General features: G+C 42.3%; 1 protein-coding gene across 3 annotated transcripts in view; it reads right to left on the bottom strand.

Moving 5' to 3' along the window:
- The window catches only part of hspa12a (heat shock protein 12A), a 51,448-nt gene that overhangs the window by 2,696 nt on the left and 26,987 nt on the right, over nucleotides 1-21,765 (bottom strand). For 2 of the 3 annotated variants that reach the window (XM_056235035.1, XM_056235036.1), the window contains exons 4-11: nucleotides 20,942-21,128; nucleotides 20,435-20,539; nucleotides 19,506-19,622; nucleotides 16,356-16,527; nucleotides 5,395-5,481; nucleotides 4,197-4,301; nucleotides 3,781-4,039; nucleotides 1,660-1,763 (exon numbers count right to left, since the gene is read on the bottom strand). In XM_056235035.1, coding sequence (XP_056091010.1) covers nucleotides 1,660-1,763; nucleotides 3,781-4,039; nucleotides 4,197-4,301; nucleotides 5,395-5,481; nucleotides 16,356-16,527; nucleotides 19,506-19,622; nucleotides 20,435-20,539; nucleotides 20,942-21,128 — 1,136 coding nt within the window. The remainder of the gene's footprint in view (nucleotides 1-1,659; nucleotides 1,764-3,780; nucleotides 4,040-4,196; nucleotides 4,302-5,394; nucleotides 5,482-16,355; nucleotides 16,528-19,505; nucleotides 19,623-20,434; nucleotides 20,540-20,941; nucleotides 21,129-21,765) is intronic. The other variant, XM_056235037.1, reaches the window with a different exon arrangement.

The raw sequence follows: 21,765 nt of genomic DNA, 5'->3' as shown, positions 1-21,765 counted from the left end.
AGTTCTGATTCTGAATGTAATAATAAGACCTATACACAGTGTTGGGCAAGTTACTTTTAAAAAGTAATTAGTTACAGTTACTAGTTACTTCTTCCAAAAAGTAACTAAATTAGTTACTCAGTTACAAATTTTAAAAGTAACTAGTTACTTAAGAAAGTAACTATTGCGTTACTTTCAAGTAAAATTAAATTTTAAATGCTCAAATGTGACCCCACCTCTACCCCTCTTTAACGGAACTTAAAATACATGTGCATGTTCAATTATTTATGATAAATCTGAATATTATAATGAAATGGACACTTAATACAATAGGCCTACATTATTAACAGAAACATGAAACATTGTACACACATCTAAAAAAAAAAAAAATGTTGTTGTGGGACAAAGTGAGACTAGCCTCCAATCAAATGCCATGTATGTAGATATTATGTTTATATAGTGGATCAATGCAAATAACACAATAGATGTTTTGGAACTTTTGATATTTATTGCCCCTCAACAGGCCACAACTGGGCAAAATTAAATTAAGCTTGTTAAGCAATATACCAAAAAGACTGACTGTCTTGTGTTGTTCCTTGTGTGTCCTGTCCTGTCCGACTATGCGTTATGATGGGTCGTTCGCAATTCATGAGCGTTAGCCGTTAGTGATGAGGGGTCGTTCGCGAATGAGCGTTAGTGATGATGGATCGATTCGTTCGCGAATGAGCTTTTGATGGGTCGTTCGCGATTCGCGAATGAGCCGACTCTAAGAGCCATATCTCGCATATCTGAAGAGCCGACTCTATTTTTTACAAATTTAGCCTATAGAAATTAAATAATTATGTAATAAAAATTGAAATATTATAGTCAAAGTCATTTAAAGAGCCGTTTGTGAGCCAAAAGAGCCGGCTCAGTGAGCTGAGTCAAAAGAGCCGAATGCCCATCACTACTATGCGTGCTTTCGAAGACCCGCCTAACTCTACCTCTGATTGGCTTACAATGACATTTTACTCTACCTCAGCCAATCGTCAGCATTGATGCGCTTGTCTCGTGCTCTGCCCACTAACCAAGGAAGAACAGTAAACAAAGTATTTGCCTCTCGCTCAGAGATCTAGTTGGTCTGATGAAAAAAAAAACAGCTTCATCAGTTATAGTAACGCGCCGCTTTTTTTGGCAGTAACGGTAACGGCGTTATTAAGATGAGAAGAGTAATCAATTAGATTACTCGTTACTGGAAAAAGTAATGCCGTTAGTAACGGCGTTATTTATAACGCCGTTATTCCCATCACTGCCTATACACGGATGCAACTTTTTTGTGTTTTCTTTCTTCTCTCAACAATGCAATTTTGACCCGATGTGAAAGTGAGGTGCTGCTGCCATTTCATCTGACATAAATCCAGAAGCAGCCCAATCCCCATTAATGAATCCCTTATATACATTCTATTAAATATTGTATAATTAAATGACATTTTTAAGTCTTGTTTATTTCAAAGGGGTTTCATGACGCATGTATGCAGAGCACATAACCTTCCATTAACACCCAAATCCGAACAACAAACACTCCCATTTCACAAAAAAATGTCAATCCTATCTGAATCGGTACACTACATACAGGCATAATCTGTCAATAAATGTAACTCATATGGCACATTGTTCCAGTAGAACAGGGCGAGTACTCACTCAGGTGCTGTATAATGTGGTCTATAGTTGGTTTGAACAGCGCATTCATCGCATCTGGACTCATTCTCAGCATTCCCTGCGAAGACCACTTCACAAAGTCCACACTGCAGAAGAGCGACAAAAAGAGAAACAGCGAGAGTTATAGACTGAAAATAAATAATAAGTGTCCTCATTTGGCCTCGGTGCAGTTTAAAAGCTTTCTTCACATTTAGAAGACTACTGAGAAACCTGATATTATTGAGTTTACATTATTAGGTTTTACACTGCTATAAAAGTCAGCACATGTGTGTTAATAGCTGTGGTTTCCAGTAAGCAGATGCACATATTCCCATAATGCTGCGCAGTGCAGTGTGATGCAGGGCTGAACGAGTGCTCAGACTCGCCTGCCTGTTGGAAAAACTGTCCCCTGTGAGACATAAAAGCTCAAAATCTATAACATGCAAGTTAGAGTAGTCTTACTCGTGGCTCTCGACTGATTACCTCATTACTGTGTTAGGAGGAAAGAATAAATTTAACTCTTAAATAATATAACAGCATGACATTTTTTGCAAAAATGCTAGAATGATAAAACTAGATTCTGATACCATTATCACTAGTTTTAGAAGACTACTATTTTAAGTCATTTTCGGATAATCTTTTTGCTTGGTTGTGATGTGAAAAGAATTGTAGCCGGATCCATAAAATGATAACTTTAAGACCAGACAGAAGCTTCTGCAAGCAATAATCTAATCTGATAAGCATTTATCATGTGCCCCCACCCCCACCCACCCACCACATGTGTTTCATGTGTTTTTTAGATTGTTCCTATGCCCTTGATTATGAGTGTTTAGCACATAGTCAGCAATCACACACACACAGACATGGTATTCATTTAGCTGACTTGGCCATCTTTATACAGGGCATGATGGCTTATTGAATGCCTGTGTATACGGTATTGACAGCAGTCATGAATAGACAGATTAACTCTCCAGGGGCTGTAGGTCACACATGCCCGACCTCAAAAGAGACAGACAACAATTACCGCAAAGGCAGAGAGTCAGCAGGAAACAGTCACCAGTTTATAGCAATGGAGAAAAACTATAAGTGAATCAAATCCTGACCTTTATGGTGTGTGTGTGTATACATACATACATGTATATATATATATATATATATATATATACATATATATATACATATATATATATATATACATACACACACACACACACGGCTTGACATTAACTTTTTGCTCTCCAGCCACTGTGGCTAGTGGTTACTCCCAAATTTTCACTGGCCATCAATCAATATAATGGGGAAAAACTGCCATATATATATTTTTAATATCACCGCATAATTTGACGCACAATTCTATTATACTGTTACACATGTTTTCTTTCTCAACTGTTTACATTTACTTAAAACATAACTGACTGTGTTGGGTGAATACTCGCCAAGACAGGCATTTTTACATTATTTTGTGTGTATTTGACAGTTTAAGTGCAATAAGCAGCGAAAAGAAACTCCATTTAGAGACGGCTTTATGTGTGCGTACTTTGGGTGTGAGCACAAAATCTGCAGGAATGAGTAAAATTATGCGCAATACGTGCAATCCCACGACAAAATTCAAGCCCTGTAACACAAACAATATTCATCCGGAGAAAATGAAACGGGGCGAGTGAGGGGAGAATATATATATTTATATATATATATAAATAATGGGAAATAAATGTGTAAAAAAAGAGTGTATATATATTTAATTAATAAATAAATAAATAAATAATAATAAAAATAAATATATATATATATATATAGGATATAATGAAAAGTAAAATGTATAAATAAATAAAAATTATTTCATCATTTATTTTAAAAAAAATCTTTTTTTTAAATACATATGGATATTTCAATTATTATTATTTGAATATAAGCAAGGTTGCAAATAAACTTGATAGCCAGTTGATCACAATGCATTTCTGTTTTATGGAAAAAGAAGCTATTCCAAAGGGGGGAAAAACATACATGTTTCAAGCAACATGAAAGTGGATAGATTATTTACAGGCAGTTTCGTCATTATCTGTGTTTGGTGCAACTTGACTGGACTGTGATCATGGGTGATTTCTGCCACATTTAGACACTCACTTGCTCTTCCTCAGTGCATGCTCCACACTGTGTCCTCTGAATTTCTTGTAGTAGTCGATGAAAGAGAAGGGCAGGTTAATATTCAGCGGGTTGCTTCGGTCAGGAGCTGCGGCCCTCTTACGAGACTCAAACGCGATCATCAGATCCACCCAGGCGGCCGGACGCTTGATCTTAAACTGGTCGATGAAATCCTGCCCGAATATCTTACATAGGAGCTTCTCAAATTCATAATCAATACCGATAGAGCCGTGCGGGCCTCCTACGGAGAGGATGGAGAGATGAAAATGATTTCAGATTATTGGAAATAATCAGATATTACATATTTCAGAATAGCAGTTCTCTTTTAAATAAAAGCTTCTTTAAATTAAGCTAAATGTTAATCTCAAGCTACTAGTCTTAAGAGTTGTGTCTTGTACCTGAAGCTTTGTAAAGCTCCTTCAAGTGCCCTTCCGGCAGCCGGATCTGATGCACAGTGAGATCCACTGTCCCTCCTCCACAATCCACCACCACATAACGGTCACCTACAGCAGCAGAAACAACATTTGAGGCTCACCAGGAAAAAGAAATTAGTGGATCTACATCTTGTCTGGTGACATTTTATACTTTTCCACGAACTCTCTGCAGATGTTGGATGTGAGTGACGGAAAAGTGCGGCAAGTGCTTTTCCAAGGTGTCAGGGGAACGGAGACCTACATTTAGGGTTCACTGGTTGGGATTTCAAATAGAAGTCTTTGGAATTAAAGTTTTATGTAGGTTTTGTATATTATTTACTATATACAGTTCACCCAAAAATGAACAAAAAATAAATAAAAATCATTATTTACTCTCTAATGATGGTCCAAATCCATAATGACTTTTTTCCCCCATAAAAAAGCATCTTGGACATTCTGCAAAATATCTTCTTAAAAACATACAGGTGTGGAACAACAACAACATTCAGGTGAGTAAATGATGACAACTTTCATTTTTGAATAAACTATCCCTTTAACACTGAAAATGTAGTGAAATTTGGAATGATTTTGAATAACATTAATTTGCGTGGAGGTTATTCCAGCAGTGATGAATAGGCAAAGTTTGCCGAGGAAATTCTGACGGTTGAGCAGCTGCTAATTCAGACAGCAGAATAAGTCCGGGCTCCCCAGAGCAGGGCTTTCAAACTAAGCATCTTCCTTATGCTCTCAGCTAGGGTGCATCTAGTCTCAGTTGGGACATCCATGGACCACACTCACTGACTTTAATGCATATAACACAGAAATGCCAATCTGATTGAGCGGCTTGATGCAACTTAATCTGTGAAATAATCATGAAGTATAATATTACTTTTGGACAGACTAAAATTCTAAACACAATGTCTATGCATTAAAACAAATCATACTGTAATCTGTTGTTTTACATGCGAGTCAGTCTCTTCATATCTGATTGGATGATTCTTAGCCAGAATAAGCTGCATCGAGGTCCGTTTTTTTGTTGAAAGGTGTTTTTTTTTGTTCTAGCTATTTGAGACTAGTGCATCCTTCTTAAGAGCTTCAGGCTTTCTTAACTTATGACAGCAGCATTAGAAACAGCAGGAGCAAAATACTAAAAGAAAAGTGTGTGAGAAGACAAAGACTCTACCTTCAGTGAGTTCAGACCAGAGCTCTCCTATGACATTCTCCACCAGAAAGGTGCGGCTCTGTCGGTTACGGCGCACATGCTCCTTGGCTGGTTATTGACAGAGAGAGACAGGAAGTGTGTGTGAGAGGGAATGCAGCGTGAAGCTATTTGTGTATGTGTGTGTGTGTGGCATTTCTATAGGCAAGGCGACAGGATGAGAAAGGAACATGGGCTGCATGTGATTTCTTTAAGCAGGGTGATGCTGCTGGAAAAAAGCAGACTCCTTTATTTTCAAGGAAATTTGTGGGAAAAAAAGAAAAGTGAAATAGCTGGCATTTTTATGTTATTTACTTATTTGAAACTGGAATTTTAATATCGTGCATCCTTATAAAATTTAAGTTGAAACTGTTAGCTGATCATTATTTTCAGGTTGCGGCTGATAATAAAATTCTATTAAATTTTTGTCCAAATAAATTACAACTAAAACACTAACTAAATCATAACATTATAATGTACAATTATAAAAAAAAAAAAATGGATATTTATTTTGCTATTGATTCCATTTAACAGTGTTAAGAAATTAGATGTTGGATGACAGTAAATGTAATTTATGTAAAAATGTGAATTAAAAAAAGGAAAAAGAAACGAGCATGCATAATTAAATATCTAAAATCAACTTTGTCTAATATTGGATGAACATGCAACATCCTTTTTTATTGAACCCCACCCCCCAATAAAATAAAACACATTTTCTGCATGATATTCCTGTAATACTGACACTATTAATTAAATTAAATAACCTCTACTAGATTCTCTGATTTAATTACATACATTAAATTATTAACGCCATGTTGCCTAGCCATTTCATGCTTACAAATATGCAAAATTGGAACTTAAAATTTGATCCGAATAGTAGAATATCTGAATAATGCGGTATAACAATTAAGACTTTTCAGTACATCTTTCCACAAATATTTCATTGAAAGACTTCCTCTCTTTTTCACTTTTGTGAACTTCCTGACTGGAACCGGAATGCAAAAGTCTCTGTTCCTTCACTGCAGAGGGGAGAGTGTCCTGGTCTGATAAAAGGGCAGTTGGTCTGATGACATCAGAGGATAATGGCCATCCTGACAGTTGTAAACATTCCCAAACAGGAAGTGTTAGCTCTAAGGGAGAGTGACCGCATGGAGACTGATGTCAGATTGACATTTCCTCCAACCCACAGAAACAATGCTGACATTTTTTTTTTTTTCAGTACATGGCAAGTTCTGATGGGGCGTGGGAGACCTAACAACCGCTCCATCGAACAGTGTTTTCAACACACAACAGACCCACATCTGAAATTTTACAGTCTATTTTAGATTATCGAAATATCGAGGCATTGAACTACATATGCGGACAAAACGATGCAACAAAAACCATAAAAACAAACTTCTTTGATTTTGTGGAAAAGTTTGGGAGAACATAATTTACTTCAGATGTACTGTATATCGATTCTTCATTGATTCCTAAATTATTACATTTGGTCAACCCTAATGATCATTTTAATTTGTTAATATTAGAAATTGACTAACATTCAAATGGACTAACAATAAACAATATTAGTTAATGCACTGTGAACTAACATGAACATGTACATTTTATTAAATAACATTAACAAATATTATTAAAGGCTGCAAAAATACATTTACTCATTGTTAGTCTATGTTAACGCATTAACTAGTGTTAACAAATGAAAGACCTTATTGTAAAGTGTTAACGATTGCGACGAAAAGCGACAGTAAAGACATTTATAATGTTACAAAAGATTTCTATTTTAAATAAATGCTGTTCTTTTGAACTTTGTATTTATCAAAGAATCCTGAAAAAAATTAACATGGTTAACAAAAAAATATTAAGCAACACAACTGTTTGCAACATTGATAATAACGCCCGTTTCACACTGGACGTGCAAGCAGTGCGGAGGCAGCGCAGAAGCTGTGCGTATGCAGAGCGGGAGCCCATTGTGCTTTCACAATTGAAGCGATGGTACCCAAGTATTTGAAGGTTGAGTATGCGAGCCCATTGGCTGCTGATACAGCAGGAACCAATCAGCTGTGCCCTATAGATAACGATGTGATTACAAGCAGGTTGAGTTAAGGATCCATTGGCCTGCGACATCTAGAGTTTCATGACAGAACTTTGTATTAATCTTAAAGTTAAGATATACCTCTAGTTTTAATAATTTAAACAGGCCTTTGACCTTTGGGTAAAAAAACCTGGCAATAATGTGTTTTCGTTTAGTTTAGCTCTGTGGGTTTAATTCAGCATAAGCGGCACAGCAAAAATACAAATAGACTTGGAGCTGAAATGATCGCGGCACTGCCACTTCTGCACTGCCACGCCACCTCAGTGTGAATGCTCTAATCTGTTAACATTGGCGCCGAAAAAATACAGCCGTAATAAGAAACACCAAATCAGGATCATGAGACACTGAAGACTTGGAGTAATGATGCTGAAAATTCAGCTTTGCCATCAATTCAAACGGCCATTTTAAATTGTAATATTTCACAATATTATTGGTCAAATAAATGCAGCCTTAGTGAACATAAGAGACTTCTTTCAAAAACGTCTCCGGTTACTTTCGTAACCTCGGTTCCCTGAAAGGCAAGGAACGAGACATTACGGATGTCGTATATGGGAACTCCTCTCCTCCTTCACTTCCGCTGAAATCTTATAGGCTAACGCCAGCAAAGCTGGCCAATTGACGCAAATATGCAAATACTGAACATGCAGTATAAGTACAATGCAGCGTCAATCCTTCTTTAGAATCGAACGAACGCTAAATCAATAGCGAACACGGCGGCGAGCGTAATGTCTCGTTCCTTGCCTTTCAGGGAACCGAGGTTACGAAAGTAACCGGAGACGTTCCCTATCAAGGCTACGGAACTTCGACATTACGGATGTCGTATATGGGAACTGTATAAAATCCCGCCGTGGCAGTGTAAACAAACCACAGACAACAGACCCAACATAAGACCGTTGGGTATGCAAGCCTCCGATAGGCTGAGATTGGCCAATAGCGAACCTCTAACCTCTGATAGGCCCAATTTAACCAATCACAAGCTCGCAAAACACTGCCAGAATTTGCATATCCCGAGCAGTATAACCGGGGAAGTTTGCACTAACTATCAGTCAGGGCAACAACAACAGTAATAAGGCCAACGCAAGCGGTGACGCAGTAAAACACAACACACAGAGCAGCTCATGAGCGCAGCGCAGAGAAGCTCGCATATACTGTGCAAAAAATCAACTCACCGAAAGTACACGAGACGCTACAGAGGGCAAGTCCAGCTTATAAAATCTGGCAAACGTGTTCTGAGAAGACCAGCCAGCCGCAAGACATAAATCCTGAATAGACATACCCTTAGTCCAAGCCCACGAAGAAGCCACCGCTCTAGTCGAATGAGCTCTGACGTTAAGGGGGCATTCCTGCCCCTGGCAAACATAAGCCAAAACAATAGCGTCCACGATCCAGTGAGCAAGCCTCTGCTTAGAGACCCCCCGTCCCTTGTTGCACCCACCAAAGCACACAAACAGCTGGTCCGATTGTCGAAAAGCGGCCGAGCGAGAAATGTATTCCTGGAGCGCTCTGACTGGGCAAACAGCATTCTGAGCATCCGAACCCAGGGAGGACGATGGCTCAGCAGACAGTGCAGGCAGAGAAACAATCTGCGCTCTGAACGGGGTATTGAGCGACTTAGGGACATAGCCCGGCCTCGGCCTGAGAGTTACATTACAGTTTCCCGGTCCAAAGCGAATACAGTCATCACTCACAGAGAAAGCCTGTAAATCCCCAACTCGCTTCGCCGAAGCAAGAGCGAGAAGCAGAGCCGTTTTGACCGAAAGCTCCTTAATAGCGATAGAAGCTAAAGGCTCAAATGGCGGGCGCGACAGAGCCTCCAAGACCAATGCTAAATCCCACGGCGGCACCGAAGGCGGACGCGCAGGGCATAATCTCCTAGCCCCTTTGAGGAACCGTGTCACCGACGCATGCCTACCGATAGACTGTCCGTCAATAGGGGGGTGGAACGCCGCGATAGCAGCCACATACACCTTCAGAGTGGACGGCAGGCTCCCTTCATCCATCTTGTGCTGCAGGAAGCGTAAAATAACCGACACAGAGCAGTTCGCTGGGTCTGTACCGCCATCCTGGCACCATTTAGAGAAAACACCCCACTTCAGAGCATAAAGGCGCCTGGTGGACGGGGCTCGCGCTTCCTCTACGGTATCCAAAGCACGCAAGAGAAGCGCATCTCGCCCGCTCACCGACCCCGCAGCGGCCACACATAAAGATTCCACAGTCCGGGGCTGTGATGCCAGATCGTTCCGCTCGCCTGAGATAACAGATCCTTCCTGAGCGGAATCTCCCATGGCTGCCCCGCCAGTAACTCCACCAGATCCGCGAACCATGGCTGATTCGGCCAGTTCGGGGCTATTAGAGTCACCGCCGCCCCCTCCTCTCTGATTTTGCACAACACCATGGGCAAAATCTTCACCGGAGGAAAAGCGTAGAGACGGGCTTTCGGCCAACGCGCAGCTAGCGCGTCCACCTCCTGAGAGGAACGGGACAGCGAGAAGAACGTCCGACAGTGTGTGTTCTCGCTCGTCGCAAAGAGGTCGACCTCCGCCCTGCCGAAACGATTCCATATCAACTGAACCGTCCCAGGGTGAAGCCTCCATTCCCCCTGAGGAATTCCGCTCCTCGAGAGCATGTCCGCCCCGCGATTTAGAACACCGGGGATGTGAGCCGCTCTCACCGAGAGGAAAAACTGGTCCGCCCACAGCAGAAGGGATTCCGCCTGCTTGAAAAGAGCTTTGGAATGTACACCACCTTGACGATTTATGTACGAGACCACTGAAGTGTTGTCGGTTCGAATCAACACATGTTTCTGCTCCAGCCGCGACCGGAAGGTTTTTAGGGCTAGAGAGACCGCTCTCAGTTCCAGGCGATTTATGTGCCAACCCATCTGCTCCTCTGACCACTGACCCGAGGCGGGCTTCCCCAAGCAGACCGCTCCCCATCCGGTGGACGAAGCGTCCGTCAGGACCTCCACGCGCCGTGTCACTATACCCAGAGGGACGCCCGAGCTGAAGAGATCTGGGTTCTTCCACGGGGCCAGGGCGCGGGCGCATCCTCGGGTGACCATAATGCGCATGTGGCCGGAATACCACGCACTCGGGGGGACGCGTGCTTTCAGCCAGAGCTGAAGAGGTCTCATATGCAGCAGCCCCAGATGACACACTGATGAAGCCGCTGCCATTCGACCCAGTAGCCTCTGAAATTCCTTCAGTGGGGCGAGCCTGCCCGGTCTGAAGAGACCGAGAGAAGAGCTCAAAGCCTCCGCCCGCTCGGGGGAGAGGCGCGCTCTCATCCTCACCGAGTCCAAGCATACTCCTAAGAATGAGGACGTCTGACTCGGTGTGAGCACACTCTTCTGGACGTTCACCTTCAAACCGAGCACCTCCAGGTGCCGAAGGAGGGCATCCACCTGGCTGACCAGCGCTTCTTTCGACTGCGCGAGGACCAGCCAGTCGTCCAGATAGTTCAGGACACGCATCCCGCTCGCTCTGAGGGGTGAGAGTGCCGCGTCCACGCATTTCGAAAAAGTACGGGGGGCGAGGGCCAGTCCGAACGGGAGTACCGCGTACTGGAACACTGAATTCTCGAACGCGAATCTCAGGAATCGTCTGTGGCGCTTTACAATCTGAATATGAAAGTACGCGTCCTTTAAATCCACCGAAGCGAACCAATCTCCGGGGCGAATTTGCGCCAGGATTTGTTTCAGTGTAGTCATCCTGAACGCGCGCTTGTGAAGCGCTCTGTTGACGGGTCTCAGATCCAGAATGGGGCGGAGACCCCCTCCCTTCTTCGGCACTACGAAATAGCGGCTGTAGAACCCGCTTTCCCACTCGCTCGGGGGAACCGGCTCTATCGCTTTTTTCTCGAGCAGGCTGCACACCTCCTGCCTCAGGACATGAGCGTTTTGGGGCAAGGTTAACGACTGAATTACGCCGCGGAAGCGGGGTGGTCTGCGTTTGAACTGAAGTGTGTACCCGTGCCGAATTATATTTAGGACCCACGGAGAAATGCCCGGAATAGCCTCCCACGCTGCCTGAAAGTGACTCAGTGTGGGCTGATCTAAACCTGCGGTCATCGCCGCTGTGTGTGGGCTGTGAATGAACACCTCGCGGCCGCGAGGTGCCCTTATAGTTAACAACCGTGACTCTGCACTGCTCGTAGGCAGGGCGGGTAACACGGTGTGTGGTGCAGGAGGGGAAAAAAACTCTGTTTGTGAACAAGTATTTTGCTTTATTGAACACACACATGCAACAGCATTTACAAAACAATCGCACACGTCGCTCGTGAAACGCCGAGGGACTATGTGCTGAAGAGCGCGGCGCTTTGGAGCAGGGCCGGCCTGGCGCTCTCTTCCCCTCTTGCCCGGGCGGTCAGGACGATTTCTTGGGTCTCGCTGGAGACGCAACGACCTTCCTGCGCGGACTTCTCTGGGCCGCCCGCTTCTTCCCCGCACCCTGCCACTGGTTGCTCCGCCCTCTGTGAGCATCCGGCTCCTGGCGAGGTGCTGACTGCCGTCTCGCCGCCGCTTGAGGTTGGCGGCCCGAGGCAGATGACGAGCGAGAGCGAGGATGCAGCGGAGGCGGCGGCGCCCTCCGAGGGATGACGTGACTCATCGCCTTTGCCTTCTTCTGGGTCTCGGAGTATCTCTCGGTGACCTTTTCGACGGCATCCCCGAACAGGCCTGCTGGGGAGATCGGTGCGTTCAGCAGCGTCTTTCTGTCAGCCTCTTGAACGTCGGAAAGGGTGAGCCACAGGTGCCTGTGGAGGACCACCATGAACCCCATCGAACGGCCTACCGCCTGAGCTGAGCGCTTCGTGGCCAAGAGCGCGAGATCCGTGGCTGAACGAAGGTCCCGGATGGCGTCAGCGTCGACAGAGGCGGCGCCATCCAGCGACTTCAACAGCTTCGCCTGCATCACCTGGAGCACGGCCATGGCGTGCAGTGCAGACACCGCCTCCCCCGCCGCTCCATAAGCCTTGTTAACCTGGTGGGCCGTGAATCTGCAGGCTTTGGACGGCAGGCTGCGGTCCGAGCCTAGGGCGGGAGCCGATGGGCAGAGATGCGCGGCTACGGTCTCCTCGACGGGGGGGATTCGGAGGTAGCCGCGGTCCCCCGCCTCGTCCACGGGGGCAAACATGGCCTGGGTGGAAGTGAGGGTGCGCGCCGATTGCGGGGCCGCCCACGACTTCACCACGTGCTCATGAACGTCAGGAAAGAACGGGGTTCCTCTCCTCGAAGCGGCCTGGCGGCGGCTCGATTGAAGGAACCACGTGTCTAGCTTGCTCTTGGAGGGTTCATCCGGGGCCTTCCAAGAGAGGTCCAGCTCCTCGACGGCCTTGGAGAGGATGCGAAAAAGCTCATCCTGTAGGTCCGCCGGGGTGTCCTGTTCCGAAGCCGCTAAGTCCGGGGCGGCCTGTTCCGCGCCCCAGTCGGTCTCGGAGGCAGACAGAGACATGGAGTCTTCCTCCTCGCTCACCCCGAAAGACACGAAGTCCGCGACCTCACGAGGGGGGCGAAAGGTGGCATCGGGGAAACTCACCGGAGGCCGTATCTCGACTCCGCGGTTGGGGGGGCCCACCAGCGGCTCGGTGGCGGCAGTGGGCCCAATCCCCGCAGCTGCACGAGCCTCATCCCGCCTGGCCTTGAGAGCTCGAAGGGACATGTCCGCGCAGTGCTCGCACGACCCGCCATCCCCGAGGGCCGACTCAGCATGGGCCAGCCCCATGCATGCGATACAGAACAGGTGCGTGTCCGGGGGCACGATGGGGCCCGAGCACAAGTTGCAGATAGTCGCCATCGGATGCAGAAGACAGTAAGCGTATCTTCGGCGCACCTTCGACGACGGCGTGAAATAATCCTTAGGTTTGTTGTAGTATCAGCTATCTAGCACACGATTTGAGCGTGAAGAGAGAGATTCTAAAGAAGGATTGACGCTGCATTGTACTTATACTGCATGTTCAGTATTTGCATATTTGCGTCAATTGGCCAGCTTTGCTGGCGTTAGCCTATAAGATTTCAGCGGAAGTGAAGGAGGAGAGGAGTTCCCATATACGACATCCGTAATGTCGAAGTTCCGTAGCCTTGATAGGGAACATTAAAAATGAACATCTTCGCGCACACACACACACACACACACACACACACACACACACACACACACACCACACACACACACACACACACACACACACACACACACACACACAGACACAGACACAGACACAGACACAGACACAGACACACACACACACACACAAACATCGGAAATATTCTGTGAGACATCCCTCAGGGGCCAGGGCATATTATGTCTCTTTAGAGATGGAGTAGATCTATGGCTGTCAGCCTTCCTTTGTGCTGCTCACTGTTGCCCTGCTCCACAACAGGTCGCCTCACACAACTGCTTCCTGTCTCAGGCTCTCCTAAAATAACCATGTTCAAATATACAGACTATCAGAGCACAAATACTACTGCTGCTAAAATAATCAATAAACATGTCCTTCATCCATTCTTTTTCGCTCTCTATCTATAGAACAGCATATGCAAAGAGAGCACATGCAATTTTAGACTTTCCTTCTATGCATCATAACCTGTTTTTTCACCACAGAACCATTACTTCAACAATTGCTGTTATTTTCATCTTTACTGCACAAAATCCATCAGGTCAAATTCTTTTTGTGTCACTTCTTTTGTAAGGTTTACAGTTACAGATGTGCTTGCTGACGTCATCAGACTGGGGTCACTGATGTCACATGTCCCCTGATATAGTTTTTTACAGGAATGATAGTTCTGCTTTAGCTGTTTCAGACATACAGTTAAATGGACCAAATAACATACTTATCGTAACATTCTTAAATGTTGACATCAACCAAAAATAATTAAACTCTTTACAAATGTGGTTAATTGTACAAATGGTCCAGAAACAGATTGTTAACATTTTTTTTGGTATAATTAAAATTGTTTTCTTTCCAAGGGAATGCAAGGCATGACCTCACACAATTACATGATTATGAATAAATGTGCATGCAAAATTCAATAGAAAGAGAAAGAGAGAGAGAGAGAGAGAGAGAGAGAGAGAGAGAGAGAGAGAGAGAGAGAGAGAGAGAGAGAGAGAGAGAGAGAGAGAGAGAGAGAGAGAGAGAGAGAGAGAGAGAGAGAGAGAGAGAGAGAGAGAGAGAGAAATGTATGAGGCAGGGGGATCGTGAATTTGCCGAAGCTGTTTCTCATGCTGGCATCACCATTCAGCAGTGGTCCAAATGACTGTTGCCTTCTGAATGCACATGAAAATGTATTTTAGTGGTCTGATATTTTAGAAAAGTCAATGTACTAGTCTGAAAATGTTTTTTTTTTTTTATACAAAGCAGACTGCATAAGTGTATGTACATGCGCTGTCAGTCGGTCATAAGGACATGAGCAGGGCAATGGAGGTGAACTGGAGTGGAGTGGAAGGGGAAAGGAGAAGAAGATGCACTCGGCTCTGCTTCTATACAAAAGCACCTTTACTTCTGAGGTTTGAATTTGACGCAATTACATCATACTTTGGTGTGTGACATACAGTAAACTGGTAAGACATACCATGAGATTTACTGTGGAATGCAATGAGGTGTTTCATCAACTATGGGCACTTTAATTGATTAATTTACATATTTTAAGATTGAATTTGGATTGCACACTTTTTTGTATATATTTCTTTCAAAGTAAAAAATAAATAAATGACACAAAATAAAAGATGAAGGCATGAATAAAATAAACAAATAATTGAATTATAAAATGTAAACATTAACCCTTGGGAAAGTAAAAGTGTCCATAGTTGAATAACCATCTGTTCATGTATGGTTGTAAATACACTACTGTTTTGGGGTCTGTTTCTCATGCTCACCAAGGCTGCATTTTTTTAATCAATAATACAGTAAAACATTTTATATTTTATCCTATTTTAAAATGTAATTTATTCCTGTGATGGCAAAGCTGATCTTCTTTTTTTTGTGCTTAAGAAACATTTCTTATTATTATCAATGTTGAAAACAGGTTTTTGTGGAAACCATGATACATTTTTTCAGGATTATTTGAGTAGAAAGTTCAAAAGAACATTAAAAATAATATTTATAAATTGTAACAAATGTCTTTATTGTCACTTTTGATTAATTTAATGTGTTTGCATATGTGTTTGCATTCTCTCAATGCTGAATAATTTCTTTAAAGACCCCAAACTTTTGAACTGTAGGGTATATGTGATATATCTATTTACATATGCAAACAAACACATGCATGAGGAAAGGTCGAACAAAGATATATTAGTCATCTAAAATGAGCTTAAATTAAAAGCTATTCATCTCTCCCTTCCTCACTCCCACTGTTTTCTGAATGTTGGATGTTGTAAAAATTGGGTCTTTTCATATTGAAGAACAGAACATCTTTACAGTTCACTACTTTACTATACATAGTAAAATATTTTTTTGTATCTTTCTGGTCTTTCTCACTCTCAAAAAGACACACCATGACTAGCCGAACAACTACAGCCCCCTATAAACTGAATTTTCAACCATACCTAATAACTAGCCTCCCTCAACAGCAGCATCCCCAGTTTCTTTACTCACTATCTTAACTTTATCTGCCAAGCTATAATTTGACTGGCTTTTCTATACACAGTAACTTACCGGTATGCCTTTTGAAGAAGAACTAATCACTGGCCAGGTTAGTGGCATCAAAACACATGGACAACATTATCCACAACAAGCATTTAAGTGCTGTAGCATAAACCTGAGCATAACTAGAACAGTATGAGTGTGATCTGGTTTATCCTCATAGCAGAAAACTTGTGTTGTACCTGTAATATGGTAAAAGACTGAATGAGTAGCTTACCCTGGGTCATCCCCCCCCCAACATTCTCTGTTGGGCTGTAACCGTTCAGGGATGTTTTGGTGCCCAAATCAACCATTTGGTGGAGGCGGAGCTTCCTGCAGTAAATGGACGCAGCCTCTGGTTCCAGAGCAATGATCAGCTGATCAGGGTTTTCGCGAGAAACCAGACCAGCCTAGGTGAGTACAAAACACCAAATGACAAGACATTAAACCAGGAATATGAAACCCAGGCTCATATTTACTAAAAACATGTGAATTTTTACTCATTAACTTAAGAGTATTTAAAGGGATACTCCACTTTTTTGGGAAATAGGCTCATTTTACAACTCCCCCAGAGTTAAACTGTTGAGTTTTACCGTTTTTGAATCCATTCAGCCGATCTCCGGTTCTGGCGGTACCACTTTTAGCATAGCTTAGCATACATCATTAAAGTGGACAAGACCATTAGCAGTTCTCAAACAAAAATCACCAAAGTGTTTCGATATTTTTCCTATTTAAAACTTGACTCTTCTGTAGTTACATCGTGCACTAAGACCGACGGAAAATGTGAAGTTGCGATTTTCTAGGCTGATATGGCTAGGAACTATACTCTCATTCCTGCGTAATAATCAAGAAACTTCACTGCCGTACCATGAGCGCAGCAGGCATAATGATATGACGCAGCGCCTGAAAATAGTTCCGTTGTGTTGACGGAAGGTGGCCTATTTTCAGGCGCTGCGTCATATCATTACGCCTGCTGCGCTCATGGTATGGCAGTGACGTTTCTTGATTATTACGCAGGAATGAGAGTATAGTTCCTAGCCATATCAGCCTAGAAAATCGCAACTTTACATTTTCCGTCGGTCTCAGTGCACGATGTAACTACAGAAGAGTCAAGTTTTAAATAGGAAAAATATCGAAACACTTTGGTGATTTTTTTGTGAGAAATGCTAATGGTCTTGTCCACTTCAATGATGTATGCTAAGCTATGCTAAAAGTGGTACCGCCAGAACCGGAGATTGGCTGAATGGATTCAAAAACGGTAAAACTCAACAGTTTAACTCTGGGGGAGTTGTAAAATGAGCCTATTTCCAAAAAAAGTGGAGTATCCCTTTAAGACTCCATTAAATTCACATTTACTGCAATTTATAAATACATAGTCTTCCCACAGACCTTATAGTAATTATCGTTAACTAAAAAACAAACTTGTTAATTGAGATAAAGCTGAAATAAATATCAGATAAAAAAAGAAACGACACAAAAATAAGAAATGTTGCCTTGGCAACTAACTGAAATAATAAGTTTAAGTTAAAGCATTAAATTACTAACAGGAAATAAATAAAAAACAAAACTGAAATAAAATAATAAAAAATTTTTTTTTTAAATCATAAAAATGACAAAAGCACAAAACAAAATCACTAAAAATAAAATAAAAACTGAAAAAACAACAACAACAACAACAACAACAACAACAACAACAACAAAAAACACTAAACCCAAACTACAATAGTATATAATAACACTAAAATAACACTGGTCACACACAAGCATATTTCTGTCTATATTATAGGATGCCCTAACAATATATAGGCAATTTAAGATATTTTCTAATAAAACCATTTCAGAAGCCCCCAAACGGTTTTGGCTAACGGCTGACCTCTCAAGTGTGTATATTTTTCAGTATTTTATTTACCTTTGAGTTATTTTAAATTCATATAAATAAAACAAATAAATGTATTGTATTGTATTGATAAATTGAATTTCACACTGCAGGATACAGCTGTTATTGCCTGAAGTCAACTACCTATAAAATCTAAAACAGTTATTGCAGCACAACCCAAAACATCCCCACCTAAATATTAACTGTCGTGACTCACTTACCAGGTAAAGGAATATGTAAATAACGCAAATCGATGTACGGATACATCAAGATCATATTACCTCACTTCAAATATGAGGGGAGTGTAAAAATGTAAAGAAACACCACACACACATGCTGTGCTGAGTGACACTGTTTGCTGTGAGTGTGCTGCAGGATTCGGTGAGATATGGGGCGGCGATGTAAGCAAAAAGGGATGCAGAGAGCGAGACAGAGGTAAGGGTGAATGCAGTGTCCTTTCTTTCAATTCTCCTGATCCAGCAGATGAAGAGCTGAGTCACTGCGCACACGCACACGCACACACACGCGCTCCTGAGGCAAGCTTTGCAGGAATTCCCACTGCAGATATCAAGTGTTGCAGACTCGTTTCCCACTGTTCTCTCTTTTCTTGCTGTGTATTGATGTAGCTCACCCGCTCTTGCCTTCCCCGCCTCATTTTTTCTTTGCTTTGGATTGAGATGAGAGACGCTGAGGCCACACCCTGCTCTTCCTCCCTTTCTGTCTCTCTTCAGAGCGAGAAAATTAACCCCTCTGTTTACTACTTGCTTGTCAACCAATCCCTTCAGGCTTTACATTGCAAAAAGAAAATAACAATTTGACCTAAAAAAAAAAATCTTCACAAAACATCTTCAATATGACTAATATGAATGATAAACTGAAGCTGCATATCAAAACCAGGTGTAAAAAGCAATCGGTGTCACGTGACCACTTGTAAAACCAGGTATAAATATCTCAATAATGCAGCTCATATTACTACCGTACACACACACAGGCCACATGTCTCGACTACAGATCCACACACAAATGCTCACAATGAAGCCAACAGTGACAGTCAGCGATACAGTACCACATGTATGGGGTCTCTATAGGTGGTCCAGTTAAGAGACAGTGAAAACAAACAAACAGAGGCTGTATCTAAGGGATGAGATAAGTGTCTTTCCTTTTTCCTTTTCCGTTAATCTCTGCCTTTCCTCTCTTCCCATTTACATCCTGTATTTCTGTATATCTCATTCCTTTTATATTTTAGATTGCCAGCAAAACAGTGCTCTTTTACTTCCTCTCTTTCAATTTAACAGCTCAACTAAAGCGTTGCAGTACCTTAAAACACCCACCAGGGATCTGTACAACACATACTTCAAACTTGTGCTTAATGTGCTTTCAATTAATGTAATGACTCAAGGGTTTCACACATTACACAGACCTCTCTCCAATATCAAAACACAAAGTAGGTTGTTTATCAAAGTGAGACGTGCATTTTTGAGCATATGCGGTTGTAAGAAAGAAACGTTATACCTTATACGCTGCCTCTCTCATAAACTGCTTGGCCGGCATCTTCCAGATGGCCGGTACAGTGATGACCCATCTGACATCAGCATTGTCAAAATCCGCCCCTGCTTGATCGCTCAGCTCCTGTATCCAATAAGAAAAATCCCTTTTGAGGTCAGTAAATATTTTTATTCCGGAAAAACACATTAAATTGAAAGAAAAAGTAACAGTAAAGACATTAAGCAGCACAACTGTGATGATAATAATAATAATAATAATAAAAAGAAATGGTTTCTTGAGCACCAAATATGCAAATTAGAATGATTTCTGAACGATCATGAAGCCTGGAGTAATGATGCTGAAAATTCAGCTTTGCATCACAGGATTAAAATACATTTTAAAATATATTCAAATAGAAAACAGTTACTTTAAAGGTGCTCTAAGCGATGTCATGTGTTTTTTAGGCCAAAACATTTTTTGTCACATACAGCAAACATCTCCTCACTATCCGCTGGCTGCCTGTCCCCTGAACACACTGTAAAGAAACGCGATCTCTGTAGACAGCCCATGCTTCACAAACAGCACCAAAAACAAACTGCAGCGACCCGCTCCCCAAAACATAACAAACTGTTTCAGCCAATGACCGACAAGAAGGGTTTGGGGGTGTGGTTTGGGGGGTTAGTGTGCGGATGAGGAGGAGGGAGGGTCTAGCTAGCCTCCGTTTTGTTTGACAATAGTTCGAACGTCAACAAGAAGTGACGTCACCCAGGATCGCTTAGAGAACCTTTAAATTATAATAATACTTCACAATATAACTGTTTTTACTGTATTTTTGATTTAACAAAATGAATGCAGCCTTGGTGAGCATACGAGACTTCTTTCTAAAACATGTTAAAATGATGTGAATTGACTGGGTTTAACATAGCATTCTGTATGATCATGTGAGTAAGACATACCTTAAGAGCCTGCTCCTTAAAAAAGGCCAGCGCATAAGCAAAAATATCCAGAGCTTTCACCCTTTTCCCATTGGCCGCATGTAAATCCGTATCAATGGACAGATTCTGCAGAAGATAAAATGACAATTAATGCCTCTCAGAAACAAGAAAGAGCTTGACGTGTAAACTCAAAATGTATTTGTACTTCAATAGACTTATCACATTATTCACAATGAGGGAAATATACTGTATAACAGTTTAGAGACTTAATTTAGATTTAATAAAACTAGACAACTCATTAACAGCATTGCTTCAGTGTCTTAAAGCTTTGATAGGTTCACCTGTTAATAATGAGTTTGTTTGCATTACTTGTTAAGTTATGCAGTAGCCAGTAATTTATGAATATATCCCTGCAGTGTCAGGCAGAAGACCATGTCCTCACATTTATGATCAATAATTCCCTCAATGCATATTTGTGCTGGGACGCAAAGTCAACACTAATACAATATCGTAGGAATGTGTCCTTACTGCAGTGGTGTGTAGTTTCATTTTAAACTTCTCCAAATAGAGCCATTGCTTAGACTCGGTGGGATCCAAGTCATGGTAAAAGTCTCGGGCTGCATAACCAAAACTGTGGAACTTCTTGTCTGGGGTCAGTAGAATGGTGGTGGGCGTCTTCTGATTGGACACACCTGGGTCTCCACCCTCCCAGCGCCTAGCAAAAAAGGAAAAACAACCAATGAGAGCGTGAATTCTACAGAGATATGATGGTATCAGGAAATGATTTCATTGGGCAGAAGCTTTTAGCTTTTCACTTCTCCTAATTAAGAGAGAACTGTTTCAACTTACCTAAGATGACCTACAGTATCACTCAACCCAATCATGCATCACACAGATGATTATCCATCCTCATTACCCATCCTCATTATCCATATCAAGGCAGTCATAAAACCAGCTCAAGCATCATACAGAGACAGAGGGATTTAAAATATTCATGGCCCTTTACTTCCAGGATGAAGGACCTCAGTGGAAAAACAGAATATGCACCTTGACTACTGACTGTCTGAACTGACGGAGAGGAAATTGCATATGCCAAAATTTTCACAATAGAGCACTGACTACATGCACCCTATAATAATGAAGAGATTTCATGGATCCACTAAAACTACATTGGGACCAATTGGTAAAAAGGTTATCATCTGTTTGCTGCTTTGTTTGATATTTTGTTATGTAAAGCATTGACATTTATAAATATACATTTTGGGGGCACTATATAGCCAAACTTATTACTGTAATTACAAGTCAATTGGATATTATTGACATAACTGTAATAGTCCATAAGGTATCAGCTT

The sequence above is a fragment of the Rhinichthys klamathensis genome, unplaced genomic scaffold (genome assembly GCF_029890125.1).
Source record: "Rhinichthys klamathensis goyatoka isolate OS25496 unplaced genomic scaffold, OSU_Roscu_1.1 h1tg000412l_1, whole genome shotgun sequence".
NCBI classification, from domain to species: domain Eukaryota; kingdom Metazoa; phylum Chordata; class Actinopteri; order Cypriniformes; family Leuciscidae; genus Rhinichthys; species Rhinichthys klamathensis.
The sequence above is the reverse complement of the archived record's forward strand: the minus strand, read 5'-3'. Positions and strand labels throughout refer to the sequence as shown.